Genomic DNA, 15,146 nt, shown 5'->3' on the forward strand with positions numbered 1-15,146 from the left:
AAAGGTTAATTAAGTACAGAATTGGATAGACCTACACCCTCCTGTTTTTTCTTAAGTATTCATTCAGTGATGGTTAATTTTATGTGCCAGCATTCATCATGTGAACTTGACAAATACAAGTGGCCTTCAGGTATTCATTTATTCATTTGACGGTCTGCTTTCCAGTGGGCACTGTGGAGGATGCAAAGATTAACACCATTGTACAAAGTCACATGAGTCAAGTAAATACCCCAAAGTGCAAGGTGATTTACGTGACTTTTGTAACATTGTGTTTTCTGTAGATTGTGAGCACCTTATTCGAAGGATGTTGGTCCTAGACCCGTCCAAACGGCTAACCATAGCTCAAATCAAGGAGCATAAGTGGATGCTCGTAGAAGTTCCTGTACAGAGACCTGTTCTCTATCCACAAGGGCAAGAAAATGAGCCATCCATTGGGGAGTTTAATGAACAGGTTCTGCGATTGATGCACGGCCTTGGAATAGATCAACAGAAAACCATTGAGGTAAAGTGGTCAGAGATTCGACTAAAGAAATTTTAGGACTCTGTTGTACTTAGTAACTTGAAATTTCATGCTCATACCTGTCATCCTGGTCTTTTATCCATCCCAGTTCCTAGGCCTACTGTTCAGTGTTCCCTGAAGAGTTCATCATACTATATTTATGTTTACTTTTAATCAATATAAAAATTCCTCCCTTTGCCCCAACTGCCAAAAAAATTCAAAAGGAAGTGTTTATATAGGATTGAGAAAAGACAAAGATGGAAGCTTAGCAAATACAAAGTAGAAAGTTTCTTCTAAGATGAAACATGAAGTTCTATACAGGTAATAAGCTAGTTTACATGGAACATAAATGTGCAGATATGGAACAAGGCTGAGGTCTGAGCAGGAAAGAAACAAGAAGGGTAGGCATCGGGTTTAGGTTGTGAACTGAAGAAACTCAGAAGGCAAAAACAGGTGGATTCCTGATTTGGAAGTTTTATGGGTCATAGAACTGAGAAGGTCATGAACCTGGGAAATTCCTTGGCAGCTTTGTTTCTGTCCTTTAACAGCTGGCATATGCATAGGATATACATATTTTTAATACCCCCGCAACAGGCAAAGAACAAGCAGTGCTTTTCAGGATGAAGCATGACGAGAAAGACTATAAAACGCCCCCCTGTGAAGATAAAGTGCTCCAAACTGTGCTGCCTTTTCCTTCATTGTAGCCATAAATGAAACCAGACTGCTTTCCTGCTTTGCTCATCACGTGCTTAGCGAGGTTTTTTTGTACTTGCCCTTGAAGGCAGCTGTGACTGCAGTTCCCCTGGCCTGTGATGTTTGCTGCCAGTGCTCTGCGTCTGAGCTGCACTGCACAGCACTCATGCAGCCTGTCATGTGGAATTAGACGCCAAAGGAGCCATTGTTTTTCTGTTCCGTTAGTATCCTGGGAGAGCTGGCCAGCTAGGGATGTGAAAAATTGGGAAGCAACTTTATTTTCAAAGTTTCAAGAGGGTTGGACTGCAAAAACAAGAGGAAAAAAATTACCTAAGAATGGAGAACCAGCGTCTCTCAACCTAGCAACCAGATGTCATTCTCCAGCCCAAAATAATCACCAGAAATTTCCCCAAAGACTTTAATCATTGACTTCAGGGTTTGCAATGGTTTGGACTTGTGTCAAGGCTGTGAATTAGAGCCTCTGGGCTCAGGTTACTAACCAGCCTTACAGCCTAGTTGCAGCTATGAGATGGGACCATATAACCATTGGGGAATGTCTGCATGAGACAATGATGGCCTTTTCTCTGAATGCAGAAAAATAAACGGATCCTATTAACGTAAAAGAGCCAGTCAAGTCATTCAGAGGTATCATCCTTTATACAATTAATGAAGTTATCTGTCATCTTTTCTAAATTCTGCAATAGCTTTCATTTTGAGGCATACTTTGCTTGTTTTTAAGAACACATGGTATCTTCCCTCCTTTTTAAATTTATTTTTCAAATTTTATTGAAGTATAGTTGATTTACAGTGTTGTGTTTTTCCCTCATTTTTTAGAAAGGTTTAAATCATTGAATTGGTTTTTATGGTTCTCTGCCTTTGGCACTTGTTTTCTCTTCCAGGCTTTGCAGAACAAGAGCTATAACCACTTTGCTGCCATCTATTACTTGTTGGTGGAGCGCCTGAAATCACATAGGAGCAGTTTTCCTGTGGAGCAGAGACTTGATGCCCGCCAGCGTCGGCCTAGCACCATCGCCGAACAAACAGTTGCCAAGGTAACACCCCATTAGCCAATAGTCTTATCTGTGCATGTGCCTGTTCACATGTTTGACACATTTTTCATCGTGTAGTACAAAGGGTTAGGATTTCATCCTCTACACCTTGTTTTTCTGTAAAGTTTTTTTCTGTCGTCGTTCACTAGATCCTCAAATGTTTTATCATCTTCCTGCTTTTAAGGATTAAGTTTATTTCAAACAGTTTTTTTCTTTAAGAGATTTCTCATTTTTTTTATCATTCACTTATGTTAAGAATTATTGTAACTAGCCTGTACATTCAGTTTCATTTAACAAATTTTTATTGTAGGTTTACTATGTAAGCTTCTTTTACTAGGCATGACAGGGAAAAGGATGTATAAAAGAGTCGTTGCCCTCAGAGTCATTACATTATAGAAGCAAAATAAGACAACATCATGAATAACCATCATTCAAAATAGAGAAAAGGCAAAATTTAGAAGATGCTGTGAATATCATTTTGATAGAGAAAACCTTTTTTAAAAAGAGGGCAAAGGGGAGAGAGATGCATCTGATTGGGAAGGCTTTTTGGGAGAGGCGGCGTTCAAACCAGGTAGAGCTTCACAGCTGTGTAGGACTTTGTTAGGGAGAGGCAGTGGTTAAAGGCATTATACGTAGGCAGAAGCAGTGTGAGCAGAAGTACTCAAGTGGGCAAGCGTAGGACTTGTTCAAATTAATTCACTTGAATTAAAGAATAGGGAAATGAGGGCTTCCCTGGTGGCACAGTGGTTGAGAGTCCGCCTGCTGATACAGGGGACACGGGTTCATGCCCCTGTCTGGGAAGATCCCACATGCCGTGGAGCGGCTGGGCCCGTGAGCCATGGACGCTGAGCCTGCACGTCCGGAGCCTGTGCTCCTCAATGGGAGAGGCCACAACAGTGAGAGGCCCGCATACCGCCAAAAAAAATATAATAGGGAAATGAAAGAGTGGAGTGCTAAGTTGAAGCCATGTTGTGAAGGGCTTTGAATGCGGAGATAAAGAGTTTACTAATAATTCAGGAAGAAATGAGGAACTACTGAAGACTGTTAAGCAAAAAAGCGATATAATTATATCCATGCTTCAAGCTAGCAATCTGGTAACATTGGGAAGGATAGATTAGCTGTGGAAGAGAAGAAATTTGGAGAGAGCTGTTAGGAGAAGATATAGTAGTTGAGATGAGAAACACTGAAGACTTGAGCTAATACTGTGCCGGTGGATGGAAACAGGAAGGGGGAAGTGTAAGGAACATTTCAGAGGTAGGCTCTGGATGAACTTAGCACTGATCTGGAGAGGCAACTCAATGTGATGGTTTAAAGTAGGGATTCAAGCACATCCCAGATTCTGCCATTTCCTGCTGTGGACCTTAAAAAAGTTACTTAAGGTCTTTCTCTGCCTCAGTTTCCCAAGCTTTAAAATGGGAATAATTATAGGATGTTAAGACGTTTAAGTTAGGTAATAATTGTTCAGCCCTTAAAACAGTGCTATATAAGTGTTAGTTATATAAAGTAAAAAATAAATGTTGCGGAGGAAGGGACGACAAATTAGACATGACTCCATTGTTGAGCCCAAGGCTGAGGGAGTCGTGGTGGCAGAGACTCAGCTGCTTACGAGGAACAATGGATCTGAGTCCCTGGAGAGAGGCTAGGGCTTAGGAGAACTGGGAGATCACCTGCACAGAGGTTGAGAAGAGGAGTGGTTCGTTCACATGATCTGTTAGGATTTCCATCTACTTACACATGAGCACTTACTTTATTTAAAGTGCAAGTAAGAATCATAGTAGGGGACTTTAACACCCCACTTTCACCAATGGACAGATCATCCAAAATGAAAATAAATAAGGAAACACAAGCTTGAAATGATACATTAAACAAGAAGGACTTAATTGATACTTATAGGACATTCCATCCAAAAACAACAGAATACATTTTCTTCTCAAGTGCTTATGGAACATTCTCCATGATAGATCATATCTTGGGTCACAAATCAAGCCTTGGTAAATTTAAGAAAATTGAAATCATATCAAGTATCTTTTCCGACCACAATGCTATGAGACTAGATATCAATTACAGGAAAAAGTCTGGAAAAAATACAAATACATGGAGGGTAAACAATACACTACTTAATAACCAAGAGATCACTGAATAAATCAAAGAGGAAGTAAAAAAATACCTAGAAACAAATGACAATGAAAACATGATGATGCAAAACCTATGGGATGCAGCAAAAGCAGTTCTAAGAGGGAAGTTTATAGCAATACAATCCTACCTCAAGAAACAAGAAATATCTCAAATAAAAAACCTCTAACCTTACACCTAAAGCAATTAGAGAAAGAAGAACAAAAAACCCCCCAAAGTTAGCAGAAGGAAGGAAATTGTAAAGATCAGATCAGAAATAAATGAAAAAGAAACGAAAGAAACTATAGCAAAGATCAATAAAACTAAAAGCTGGTTCTTTGAAAAGATACACAAAATTGATAAACCATTAGCCAGACTCATCAAGGAAAAAACAGAGAGGACTCAAATCTATAGAATTAGAAATGAAAAAGGAGAAGTAACAACTGACACTGCAGAAATACAAAGGATCATTAGAGATTACTACAAGCAACTATATGCCAATAAAATGGACAACCTGGAAGAAATGGACAAATTCTTAGAAATGCACAACCTGCCAAGACTGAACCAGGAAGAAATAGAAAATATGAACAGACCAGTCACAAGCACTGAAATTGAAATGGTGATTAAAAATCTTCCAACAGGGCTTCCCTGGTGGCACAGTGGTTGAGGGTCCGCCTGCCGATGCAGGGGACACGGGATCGTGCCCCGGTCCGGGAAGATCCCACATGCCACGGAGCGGCTGAGCCCGTGAGCTGTGGCCACTGAGCCTGCGCTTCCAGAGCCTGTGCTCCACAACGCGAGAGGCCACAACAGTGAGAGGGCCGCGTACCACACACACAAAAAAATCTTCCAACAAACAAAAGCCCAGGACCAGATGGCTTCACAGGCGAATTCTATCAAACATTTAGAGAAGAGCTAACACCTATCCTTCTCAAACTCTTCCAAAAGATAGCAGAGGAAGGAACACTCCCAAACTCTTTCTACGAGGCCACCATCACCCTGATAGCAAAACCAGACAAAGACGTCACAAAGAAAGAAAACTACAGGCCAATATCACTGATGAACATATATGCAAAAATCCTCAACAAAATACTAGCAAACAGAATCCAACAGCACATTAAAAGGATCATACACCATGATCAAGTGGGGTTTATTCCAGGAATGCAAGGATTCTTCAATATATGCAAATCAATCAACGTGATACATCATATCAACAAACTGAAGAAGAAAAACCATATGATCATCTCAATAGATGCAGATAAAGCTTTTGACAAAATTCAACACCCATTTATGATAAAAACCCTGCAGAAAGTAAGCATAGAGGGAACCTTCCTCAACATAATAAAGGCCATATATGACAAACCCACAGCCAGCATCGTTCTCAATGGTGAAAATCTAAAACCATTTCCACTAAGATCAGGAACAAGACAAGGTTGCCCACTCTCACCACTCTTATTCAACATAGATTTGGAAGTTTTAGCCACAGGAATCAGAGAAGAAAAAGAAATAAAAGGAATCCAAAGTGGAAAAGAAAAGTAAAACTGTCACTGTTTGCAGATGACATGAGGGAATCCTAAAGATGCTACCAGAAAACTACTAGAGCTAATCAATGAATTTGGTAAAGTAGCAGGATACAAAATTAATGCACAGAAATCTCTTGCATTCCTATATACTAATGATGAAAAATCTGAAAGAGAAATTAAGGAAACACTCCCATTTACCATTGCAACAAAAAGAATAAAATACCTAGGAATAAACCTACCTAAGGAGACAAAAGACCTGTATGCAGAAAACTATAAGATACTGATGAAAGAAATTAAAGATGATACAAACAAATGGAGAGATATACCATGTTCTTGGATTGGAAGAATCAACATTGTGAAAATGACTATACTACCTGAAGCAATCTACAGATTCAGTGCAATCCCTAATCAAACTACCAATGGCATTTTTCACAGAACTAGAACAAAAATTTCACAATTTGTATGGAAACACAAAATATCCCAAATAGCCAAAGCAATCTTGAGAAAGAAAAACGGAACTGGAGGAACCAGACTCCCAGACTTCAGACTATACTACAAAGCTATAGTAATCAAGACAGTATGGTACTGGCACAAAAACAGAAATATAGACCAATGGAAGAGGATAGAAAGCCCAGAGATAAACCCACACACATATGGTCACCTTATCTTTTAAAAAGGAGGCAAGAATATACAATGGAGAAAAGACAGCCTCTTCAATAAGTTCTGGGAAAACTGGACAGCTTCATTTAAAAGAATGAAATTAGAACACTCCCTAACACCATACACAAAAATAAACTCAAAATGGATTAGAGACCTAAATATAAGGCCAGACACTGTCAAACTCTTAGAGGAAAACATGGGCAGAACACTCTATGACATAAATCACAGCAAGATCCTTTTTGACCCACCTCCTAGAGAAATGGAAATAAAACCAAAAATAAACAACTGGGACCTAATGAAACTTAAAAGCTTTCGCACAGCAAAGGAAACCATAAACAAGACGAAAAGGCAACCCTCAGAATGGGAGAAAATATTTGCAAATGAAGCAAGTGACAGAGGATTAATATTCAAATTTTACAAGCAGCTTATGCAGCTCAATATCAGAAAAACAACAAGTCAATCCAAAAATGGGCAGAAGACCTAAATAGACATTTCTCCAGAGAAGATATACAGGTCACCAACAAACACATGAAACGATGCTCAACATCACTAATCATTAGAGAAATGCAAATCAAAACTACAATGAGGTGTCACCTCACACCAGCCAGAATGGCCATCATCAGAATATCTACAAACCATAAATGCTGGAGAGGGTGTGGAGAAAAGGGAACCCTCTTGCACTGTTGGTGGGAATGTAAATTGATACAGCCACTGTGGAGAACAGTATGGAGTTTCCTTAAAAAACAAAAACTAGGACTACCATATGACTCAGCAGTCCCACTACTGGGCATGTACCCTGATTAAACCATAATTCAAAAAGACTCATGTACCAAAATGTTGATTGCAACTCTTATTTACAGTAGCCAGGATATGGAAGCAACCTAAGAATCCATCGACAGGTGAATGGATAAAGATGATGTGGCACATACATACAATGGAATATTACTCAGCCATATAAAAAACAAAATTGAGTTATTTGTAGTGAGGTGGATGGACCTAGAGTCTGTCATACAGAGTGAAGTAAGTTAGAAAGAGAAGAACGAATACCATATGCTAACACATATATAATCTAAAAGAATGAAAAATGGTTCTGAAGAACCTAGGGGCAGGACAGGAATAAAGACACAGACGTAGAGAATGGACTTGAGCACATGGAGAGTGGGAAGGGTAAGCTGGGAGGAATTGAGAGAGTGGCATGGACATATATGCACTACCAAATGTAAAATCGATAGCTAGTGGGAAGCAGCTGCATGGCACAGGGAGATCAGCTCGGTGCTTTGTGTCCATCTAGAGGGGTGGGATAGGGAGGATGGGAGGGAGACGCAAGAGGGAGGAGATATGGGGATATAGGTATATGTATAGCTGATTCACTTTATTATAAAGCAGAAACCAACACACCATTGTAGAGCAATTATACTCCAATAAAAATGTTTTTTAAATAAATAAATAAAATTAGATAAATAAAAATAAAATAAAGTGCAAGTAAGAGCAAAAGACTTTTTACTTTGTATTTTTTGTTTGGCAGTTTTACAAAATTTATAGAATTATAGTAGAATTTTGCCTTGGCTTCTACAGAATATGTGAAAAAGAAACCCCAGGAAATGAAAATCGTCTTGATTTTAATAGGTAAATGGTGTACCTTGTTATACATATTTTAATATCTAAAATAATGTGAGTATTGATACTAATGTGAGTAAAATAATATATCAATAAAGTTCCAGATATTTGGGTTGAAGTATCTCTGAGCACTTGGAATCCTTCAAAGTCGAGTGGTATGGCTTTCAAGATAGAGAGGAGGGAGAAAAAATGAGAATTCCTAAGTTGGGGTAGTAATAGTGAGATGGAGGGTGCCCCTTGCCTCTGGAAAATGCTGCCAGGCAGAAGGATAGGAAGCAGGAAAGCCCCCATGCTGAGCAGCTTTCCTCCTGAGTCTCTTTATTCTTCTGAAACATTATACAAGTGAGGGTTACATAAACGACTGCTCCTGAGCACACGCATATGTTATTGTACATGATTTCCTTTCATATCTAAACTTGAAGCAAATTCCTTAGATCTCAAGTTATATTTCATTTGGCTTGGGTCTTCTTATGTTTGATCATTTTTTTTATTACCAAGCACCCCGTGAGTTCTTCTCATTTTATGCATTGATCCAAGTTATCATAGAAAACTATTTACTGTGACTTAAAATGTATCTAATTCAAATAGCAATCTTCAGTGCTCATTCAGAAACTTGTCTTGAGTGCCATCTGGATGCTAAGAAACAGGCACTGGGGTTGAAGAAGATCTCCCTTCCCTACGAGACTTCACATTCTAATGTTTAGTATTGAACTTGTTAAATAGATTTCTCTGTTTTTATGACTATAAATATGCTTAAAATTTTAGTAGAGCCTTCTCCCTTGAATTCTTTGATGTTCTACTATCTTTTTAAAGAAGTGGCAAATCGCTTGTTACTTGATAGACTGATAAGGAACTGGGGAAATCACAAGATCCTTTGCAGAGATCACATGACTTGTGCAATCAAGCAGACCTTGGGTTCCATACTGAGCTGAGTGACTTCAACAAGTCAGCATCTCTGAGCTCCAGGGTCCTTAACATAAAATGGAAATAGCAATACCTACTTCATAAGTTTGCTACAAAGATAAAATTGATTAATTGATAACAGCAATTCCATTCAGATAGAGCAATTATGTGCCAGGCACAATCCCAGCCATCGTGGTTTCATAGGTACCCAGGAAACAGTCCCTGCCCTTAAAGGAATTTATGGTATAGTGATGAACAACCCATGATTACTACTTAGAAAACATTGAGATTCCCATCTTAGATGGATTTATGGATTTGCCACATAATATATAGGAAATATTACATCTAATTGACTGCAGGTGACTATTTTTTTAAAATATGCCATTTTCTTGTGAATTCTAACTACTAGTTTTTAATAGTCCTTCACTCCAACTTTCTGTCAACTGTAAGTAGACTAGAATGAAACACTCATCCCAGTTCTTTAATTACTGATTAGAGGTTGCCCTCCACAACTGTAAGAAAAAGTCAACTAGGGCTGCTGTTAAGCACCCCAGACTGGGCAGCTTCAACAACAAAGTTTATGTTTTCTCAGTTTTAGAGGCTGGAAGTCCAAGATCAAGGGGCCATCAGGGTTCTGGTGAGGACTCTCTTCCTGGCTTGTAGATGGCCACCTTCTCACTATGTCCTCGCATATCCTCTTCTCTGCACATGCAGGAAGAGACATCTCTGGTATCTCATCCTCTTCTGAGAGGGACACCAGTCCTTTTGCATTAGGTCCCCACCCTCATGACCTCATTTAACCTAAATTACCTCCTTAAAGGCCCTGTCTACAGATATAGTCACATTGGGTGTTAGGGCTTCAACATATAGATGGGGGCGGGGGCAGGGGGCACAATTTTGTCCATAATAAGCATATTCCTATGGGACCAGTAAAGATTTTTCCCATAGGAGAAAATGTTATTTTCATTTTAATGGTGCTGGAAAGCATAAAATCAGAAGAAGAGATTCAAGACAATAAACATATGATCTAAAAAGTCATTACAGTTAGTGGACATGATCATTGTTTATGGCCACTCTTTTTTTTTAATTTATTTTTTTATTGAAGTATAGTTGATTTACAATGTTGTGTTAATTTCTGCTGTACAGAAAAGTGACTCAGTTATACACATATATACACCCTTTTTAATATTCTTTTTCATTATGATTTATCCCAGGATACTGAATATAGTTCCCTTGCTGTTTATCCATTCTATACATAATAGTTCGCATCTACTATCCCCAGACTCCCAGTCCATCCCTCCCCTACCTTCCCTCCACTTTGGTAACCACAAGTCTGTGCTCTATGCCTGTGAGTCCCTTTCTGTTTTGTAGATAGGTTCATTTGTGCCATATTTTAGATTCTACATGTAAGTGATATCATATGGTATTTTTCTTTCTCTTTCTGACTTTCTTCATTTGGTATGATAATCTCTAGTTGCATCCATGTTGCTGCAAATGGCGTTATTTCGTTCTTTTTTATGGCTGAGTAGTATTCCATTGTATATATGTATCACATCTTCTTTATCCATTCCTCTGTTGATTTACATTTAGGTTGTTTCCATGTCTTGGCGATTGTAAATAGTGCTGCTATGAACATAGGGGTGCATGTATCTTTTTGAATTATAGTTTTGTCTGGATATATACCCAGAAGTGGGATTGCTGGATCATATGGTAATTCTATTTTTAGCTTTCTGAGGAACCTCCATACTGTTCTCCATAGTGGCTGCACCAACTTACATTCCCACCAGTGTAAGAGGGTTCCCTTTTCTCCACACGCTCTCCAGAATCTGTTATTTGTAGACTTTTAATGATGGCCATTCTGACCAGTGTGTGGTGATATCTCAGTGTAGTTTTGATTTGTATTTCTCTAATAATTAGCGATGTTGACCATCTTTCCATGTGCCTATTGTGTTTATGGCCACTCTTGGAGAAACTGGTAATATCTGCTTGCTTGGGATATTAATCAACCATGTATTTATTATAATAACATATTCTTTAATCAGATCTTTAGTGTTGGGCATGCTATTTGAATATTTATACTCTAACTTGTGCCAAAAAGACTTCTTTAATCCCATCAGTGATTGCAAGAATCCTAAAAAGCAGACCCCCAAATCTATCATGGTATTTCCTGTGAAGCGGCTGTCACAATAAAATGTGCTGTTTCTCTGTCCTTACGAAGTTCACAGTAAGTTGTTGTAGTCCAGGTTGGATGTGAAAGGAAAATGTGTTATGCTTGGTCTGGCCCAGCACAATCCTGCCATTTAAAAAGTCACAGCTGGGCTTCCCTGGTGGCGCAGTGGTTGAGAGTCCGCCTGCCGATGCAGGGGACACAGGTTCGTGCCCCGGTCCGGGAAGATCCCACATGCCGCGGAGCGGCTGGGCCCGTGAGCCATGGCCGCTGAGCCTGCGCGTCCGGAGCCTGTGCTCCGCAACGTGAGAGGCCACGACAGTGAGAGGCCCGCGTACCACAAAAAAAAATTAATTAATTAATTAATTAATTAAAAAAATAAAAAGTCACAGCTAACAAGAGGCAGGGAGTGAGAAGAACAACATATCATAGTTATCATGTTGGTATCTCATTTGCAGGGCAGTGTCTACAGGTAGTGCTTTGCCCTAATAAGGAGCAGTCTAATAAATTTGGGAAACAGAAATCAAAGTTCACCTTTATCCTTTGATTGAAAAGCCAATGATAAGGGTAAGGAGACTGTATAACATATGCTTGATTTGGAAGTTTAAATTTTACATTGTGGCTAAAAAATTAATTTAAATGACTAAAATGCTTGAAAGGAAAAAAACACGTTTCGTCTCAAAAGTGGCTGAGGATATAGGCCTGAGGAATGATGATATAAGGAAAGCTATTTCTTTGTCATGCTCAGAATAATATACAGTGTATTTTCTGTCTCTTTTTACCATCCATATAATACCAACACTTTGCTATTGCTATTTTGTTCTTTATCTCATGCAGTATATCTAATGATGTTAATGTTGGAATATAAAGTATATTCTAAATATAGTCATATTCAAGTATAAAATGTATTTATAACATATTCCCCCATTATTGAAAACCATCAACCTGAAATTTTAACTGGGAACCATTAGCTAGTATCTGAGAACAAAACTGTGTATTCATTTTACTAATTCCTGTATTAAATTATTATCATCATTTTAAGACTTCAGAAAGAAGGAGAAAGGAGGAATTAACATTACTGAGCGAAGGACTTTACATGTTGCCTTTTACATTCCTAACTTCACTGTGAAGTAGATATTATGACGTTTTTCAGAGGCGAAGAAAATAAGATGCAAAGAGTTTAGGTAACTGATTAAGTTCACACAATTAGTAAGTGATGGAGCCAGGAATCAAAACCAGGTCTTGGGAAGGGTAAAGCTAGAATCATACCGTTTTGTTCCTTTTCACTTGTTTGAATTTAAAGCTCACCATCCTATATCCCTTAAAGTGACAGTGGCAGAAAAAATACAGGCCATTCCTCTGCCTTTTAGGAACTGGTATGATGATTGTTCCCTCAGATGTTTTGCAATGTCTGTTATGTTCAAAAGGCATCTAATAAATTATTCTGCTAGTTTTGAAGAAATGGGGAGGAAAGGATTATCCAACGGTTTCATCTTCAAAATCAATTCTTGCCAATTGTCATAATGGAAAATTCTCTTTTAAATGAGGAAGACTTTGTAATACTTGTTTACTTAGAATTTTTAACAGAGGAGACATGGAGAATGGACTTTCTAGAGTAGGTTGACTTCAGGAACATAACTTGCTCAGCAATAAGCATCTCTGTTTCCACTGGGCAAGCAGGCTGTGTGTGTTCAGTCTGTGTGTCTCTTTCAAAGAAGGACATTCCGGGCTTCCCTGGTGGCGCAGTGGTTGGGAGTCCGCCTGCCGATGCAGGGGACGCAGGTTCGTGCCCTGGTCCGGGAGGATCCCATGTGCCGTGGAGCGGCTGGGCCTGTGAGCCATGGCCGCTGAGCCTGCGCATCCGGAGCCTGTGCTCCGCAACGGGAGAGGCCACAGCAGTGAGAGGCCCGCGTACCGCAAAAAAAAAAAAAAGAAAGACATTCCTGTCCCCTCCAAGTAGCTGCTGCTTCTCTCTTCTTCCTCTTCACTCACACCCTTGCCAAGAAATATATACCATCTCACCCCATACCCCACCAAGAAAAAAGAGAGAGATGCAGGTAGATAGCCCTTATTGCAGTGTACGTTGTATTACAATTAGTTGTGTGTGTATCTTATCTCTGGTTCAGTTTTGATCTCCTACTCCTAGAGACTGGGACTTCTCTATTCTTCTTTGTATCTTTCCAAGGTAATATATTTAAGGATATAGACAATATATGTTCATTGAGTTGAAAAAGAGCATCTTAGATTCCTTACAAAGGCTAGCTTTCCTGTCATCTGTGAAAGTTATGCACCTCATCATGGAACAGGAATGAAATTCTGTACAACCTATCTCAGAATAATTGATTGCTAGACTGCTTCAGATCAATACCTGTACCATGTACGTACTTCATCACATCTTTTCTGGAGTTTCCAACATATCACTATTTATCCTTTAATTACATCAGGAAGAATTGTTTTATTTCAAGAATTTTGTATATTTATATAGGAAGTATTAATGTTCCCAAACTTTCCATTCTTGCCATATTTACAGACACAAACTGTGGGACTCCCAGTGACGGTGCATTCACCAAACGTGCGAGTGATGCGATCTGCCCTCCTCCCACAGGCATCCAACGTGGACGCCTTCACGTTTCCAGCATCCGGCTGTCAGGCGGAAGCAGCATTCATGGAGGAAGAGTGTGTCGACACTCCAAAGGTACAGATGTGTTTGAGAGACTCCAAGCTTGTTGGCTGGCTGGAGATTTCAACTCTGTCCCCACAGATGTTGTACTTCGGCTTAGCTGAACTTTGTCATTTCCTCAAGTCACTTGGGAGGAGTTGTTTTTGTGCAGAAGACGTGAGAAAAGTATCCAGGCCTAACCTCACTCTCTCACCTTCTTTTCATTATGACGGTTATGTCACATGTCAGATCTCATGTGTACTTTTCAGAATCTTTCTTCATTCTCTTTCCTTAACCAATTCCTTCTCTCAAGTTCTAGATTCCCTCATAGGTTTTGGATTTTTTTTAAAACCAATTGTAATTCTGAAAACAAAAGTATAACTGTTGTGCTAAGTTGGGCTTTGCCTTTGTTATTATGGCCTCTCTTCTGCTGCCTGTGCTGCAGCTACAAAATGATGAGCCATCTTTTTTGGTCAGTTAAACATCTTTTTTTGTCCAGTTTGAACATACTTAAAGGAGATAAGTTTATTCTGGTGTGCTGCATAAAGTTGGCTTTTAGTATATGGAACATGACAGCTTCCCTCATTTAATGAATATTTATTTAACTTCTAATTTGTGTTTTATATACTTAGCATCCAGTGATATACAGAGGATCATATTAATGAGCAGGTCTTAGAGTATGTTTAAAATAAACTCTGTTCTTCGCTAGCTGTGTGAACTTGGACAAAGTGACTAACTTCTTTGAACCTCCATTTCTCTTGTGTAAAACAAGGATACCAACTTTATGAGACTGTTGTGAGGATTAATTGAAAGTATGTGTGTGAGGTTTTGGGCAAATTGTAGATACTCAGCAAATATTGGTTTCCTGTCTCTTTAGCCTCATTAGGTAATAAAAAGATGACTCAGACATTACTTCTGCCTCAAAGTTTGTAGTCTAGCAGAAGAGACATGAAGCTTAACTAAAGGTAATGTGCCAGGTACTGAATAAATTGATAAAACATAATTGGTCCCTTAAAGAGATAAAAAAAAAATCAAAGTGCTGCAAGACTAGAAGGAGACGGGGGAGTTGCTTTTAGTTCATTTGATCGGGAATTGCCTTTGGTTTAACTGTCAGAGCTGGGAATCGAGAGGAGGGCGGGATCAGTGTGGATGGAAACTAGGGTGTGATGTCTCGGTGGAGGGAAAGGCCTGAGCAAGAGCAAATGTCAGGAAAGCCTGGGTCCCTCTAAGTCAGAGCAGGAGCTCAATGTGGCTGAGGGAAAGG

General features: G+C 39.2%; 1 protein-coding gene across 12 annotated transcripts in view; it reads left to right on the forward strand.

Moving 5' to 3' along the window:
* SIK2 (salt inducible kinase 2) overlaps positions 1-15,146 on the forward strand; it is a 131,952-nt gene that overhangs the window by 103,996 nt on the left and 12,810 nt on the right. For 8 of the 12 annotated variants that reach the window (XM_059069466.2, XM_067038917.1, XM_059069459.2 and 5 more), the window contains exons 7-9: positions 282-502; positions 2,092-2,244; positions 13,754-13,918. In XM_059069466.2, coding sequence (XP_058925449.1) covers positions 282-502; positions 2,092-2,244; positions 13,754-13,918 — 539 coding nt within the window. The remainder of the gene's footprint in view (positions 1-281; positions 503-2,091; positions 2,245-13,753; positions 13,919-15,146) is intronic. The other 4 variants (XM_067038918.1, XM_067038919.1, XM_067038913.1 and 1 more) reach the window with 1 other exon arrangement.

The sequence above is a fragment of the Kogia breviceps genome, chromosome 7 (assembly GCF_026419965.1).
Source record: "Kogia breviceps isolate mKogBre1 chromosome 7, mKogBre1 haplotype 1, whole genome shotgun sequence".
NCBI classification, from domain to species: domain Eukaryota; kingdom Metazoa; phylum Chordata; class Mammalia; order Artiodactyla; family Physeteridae; genus Kogia; species Kogia breviceps.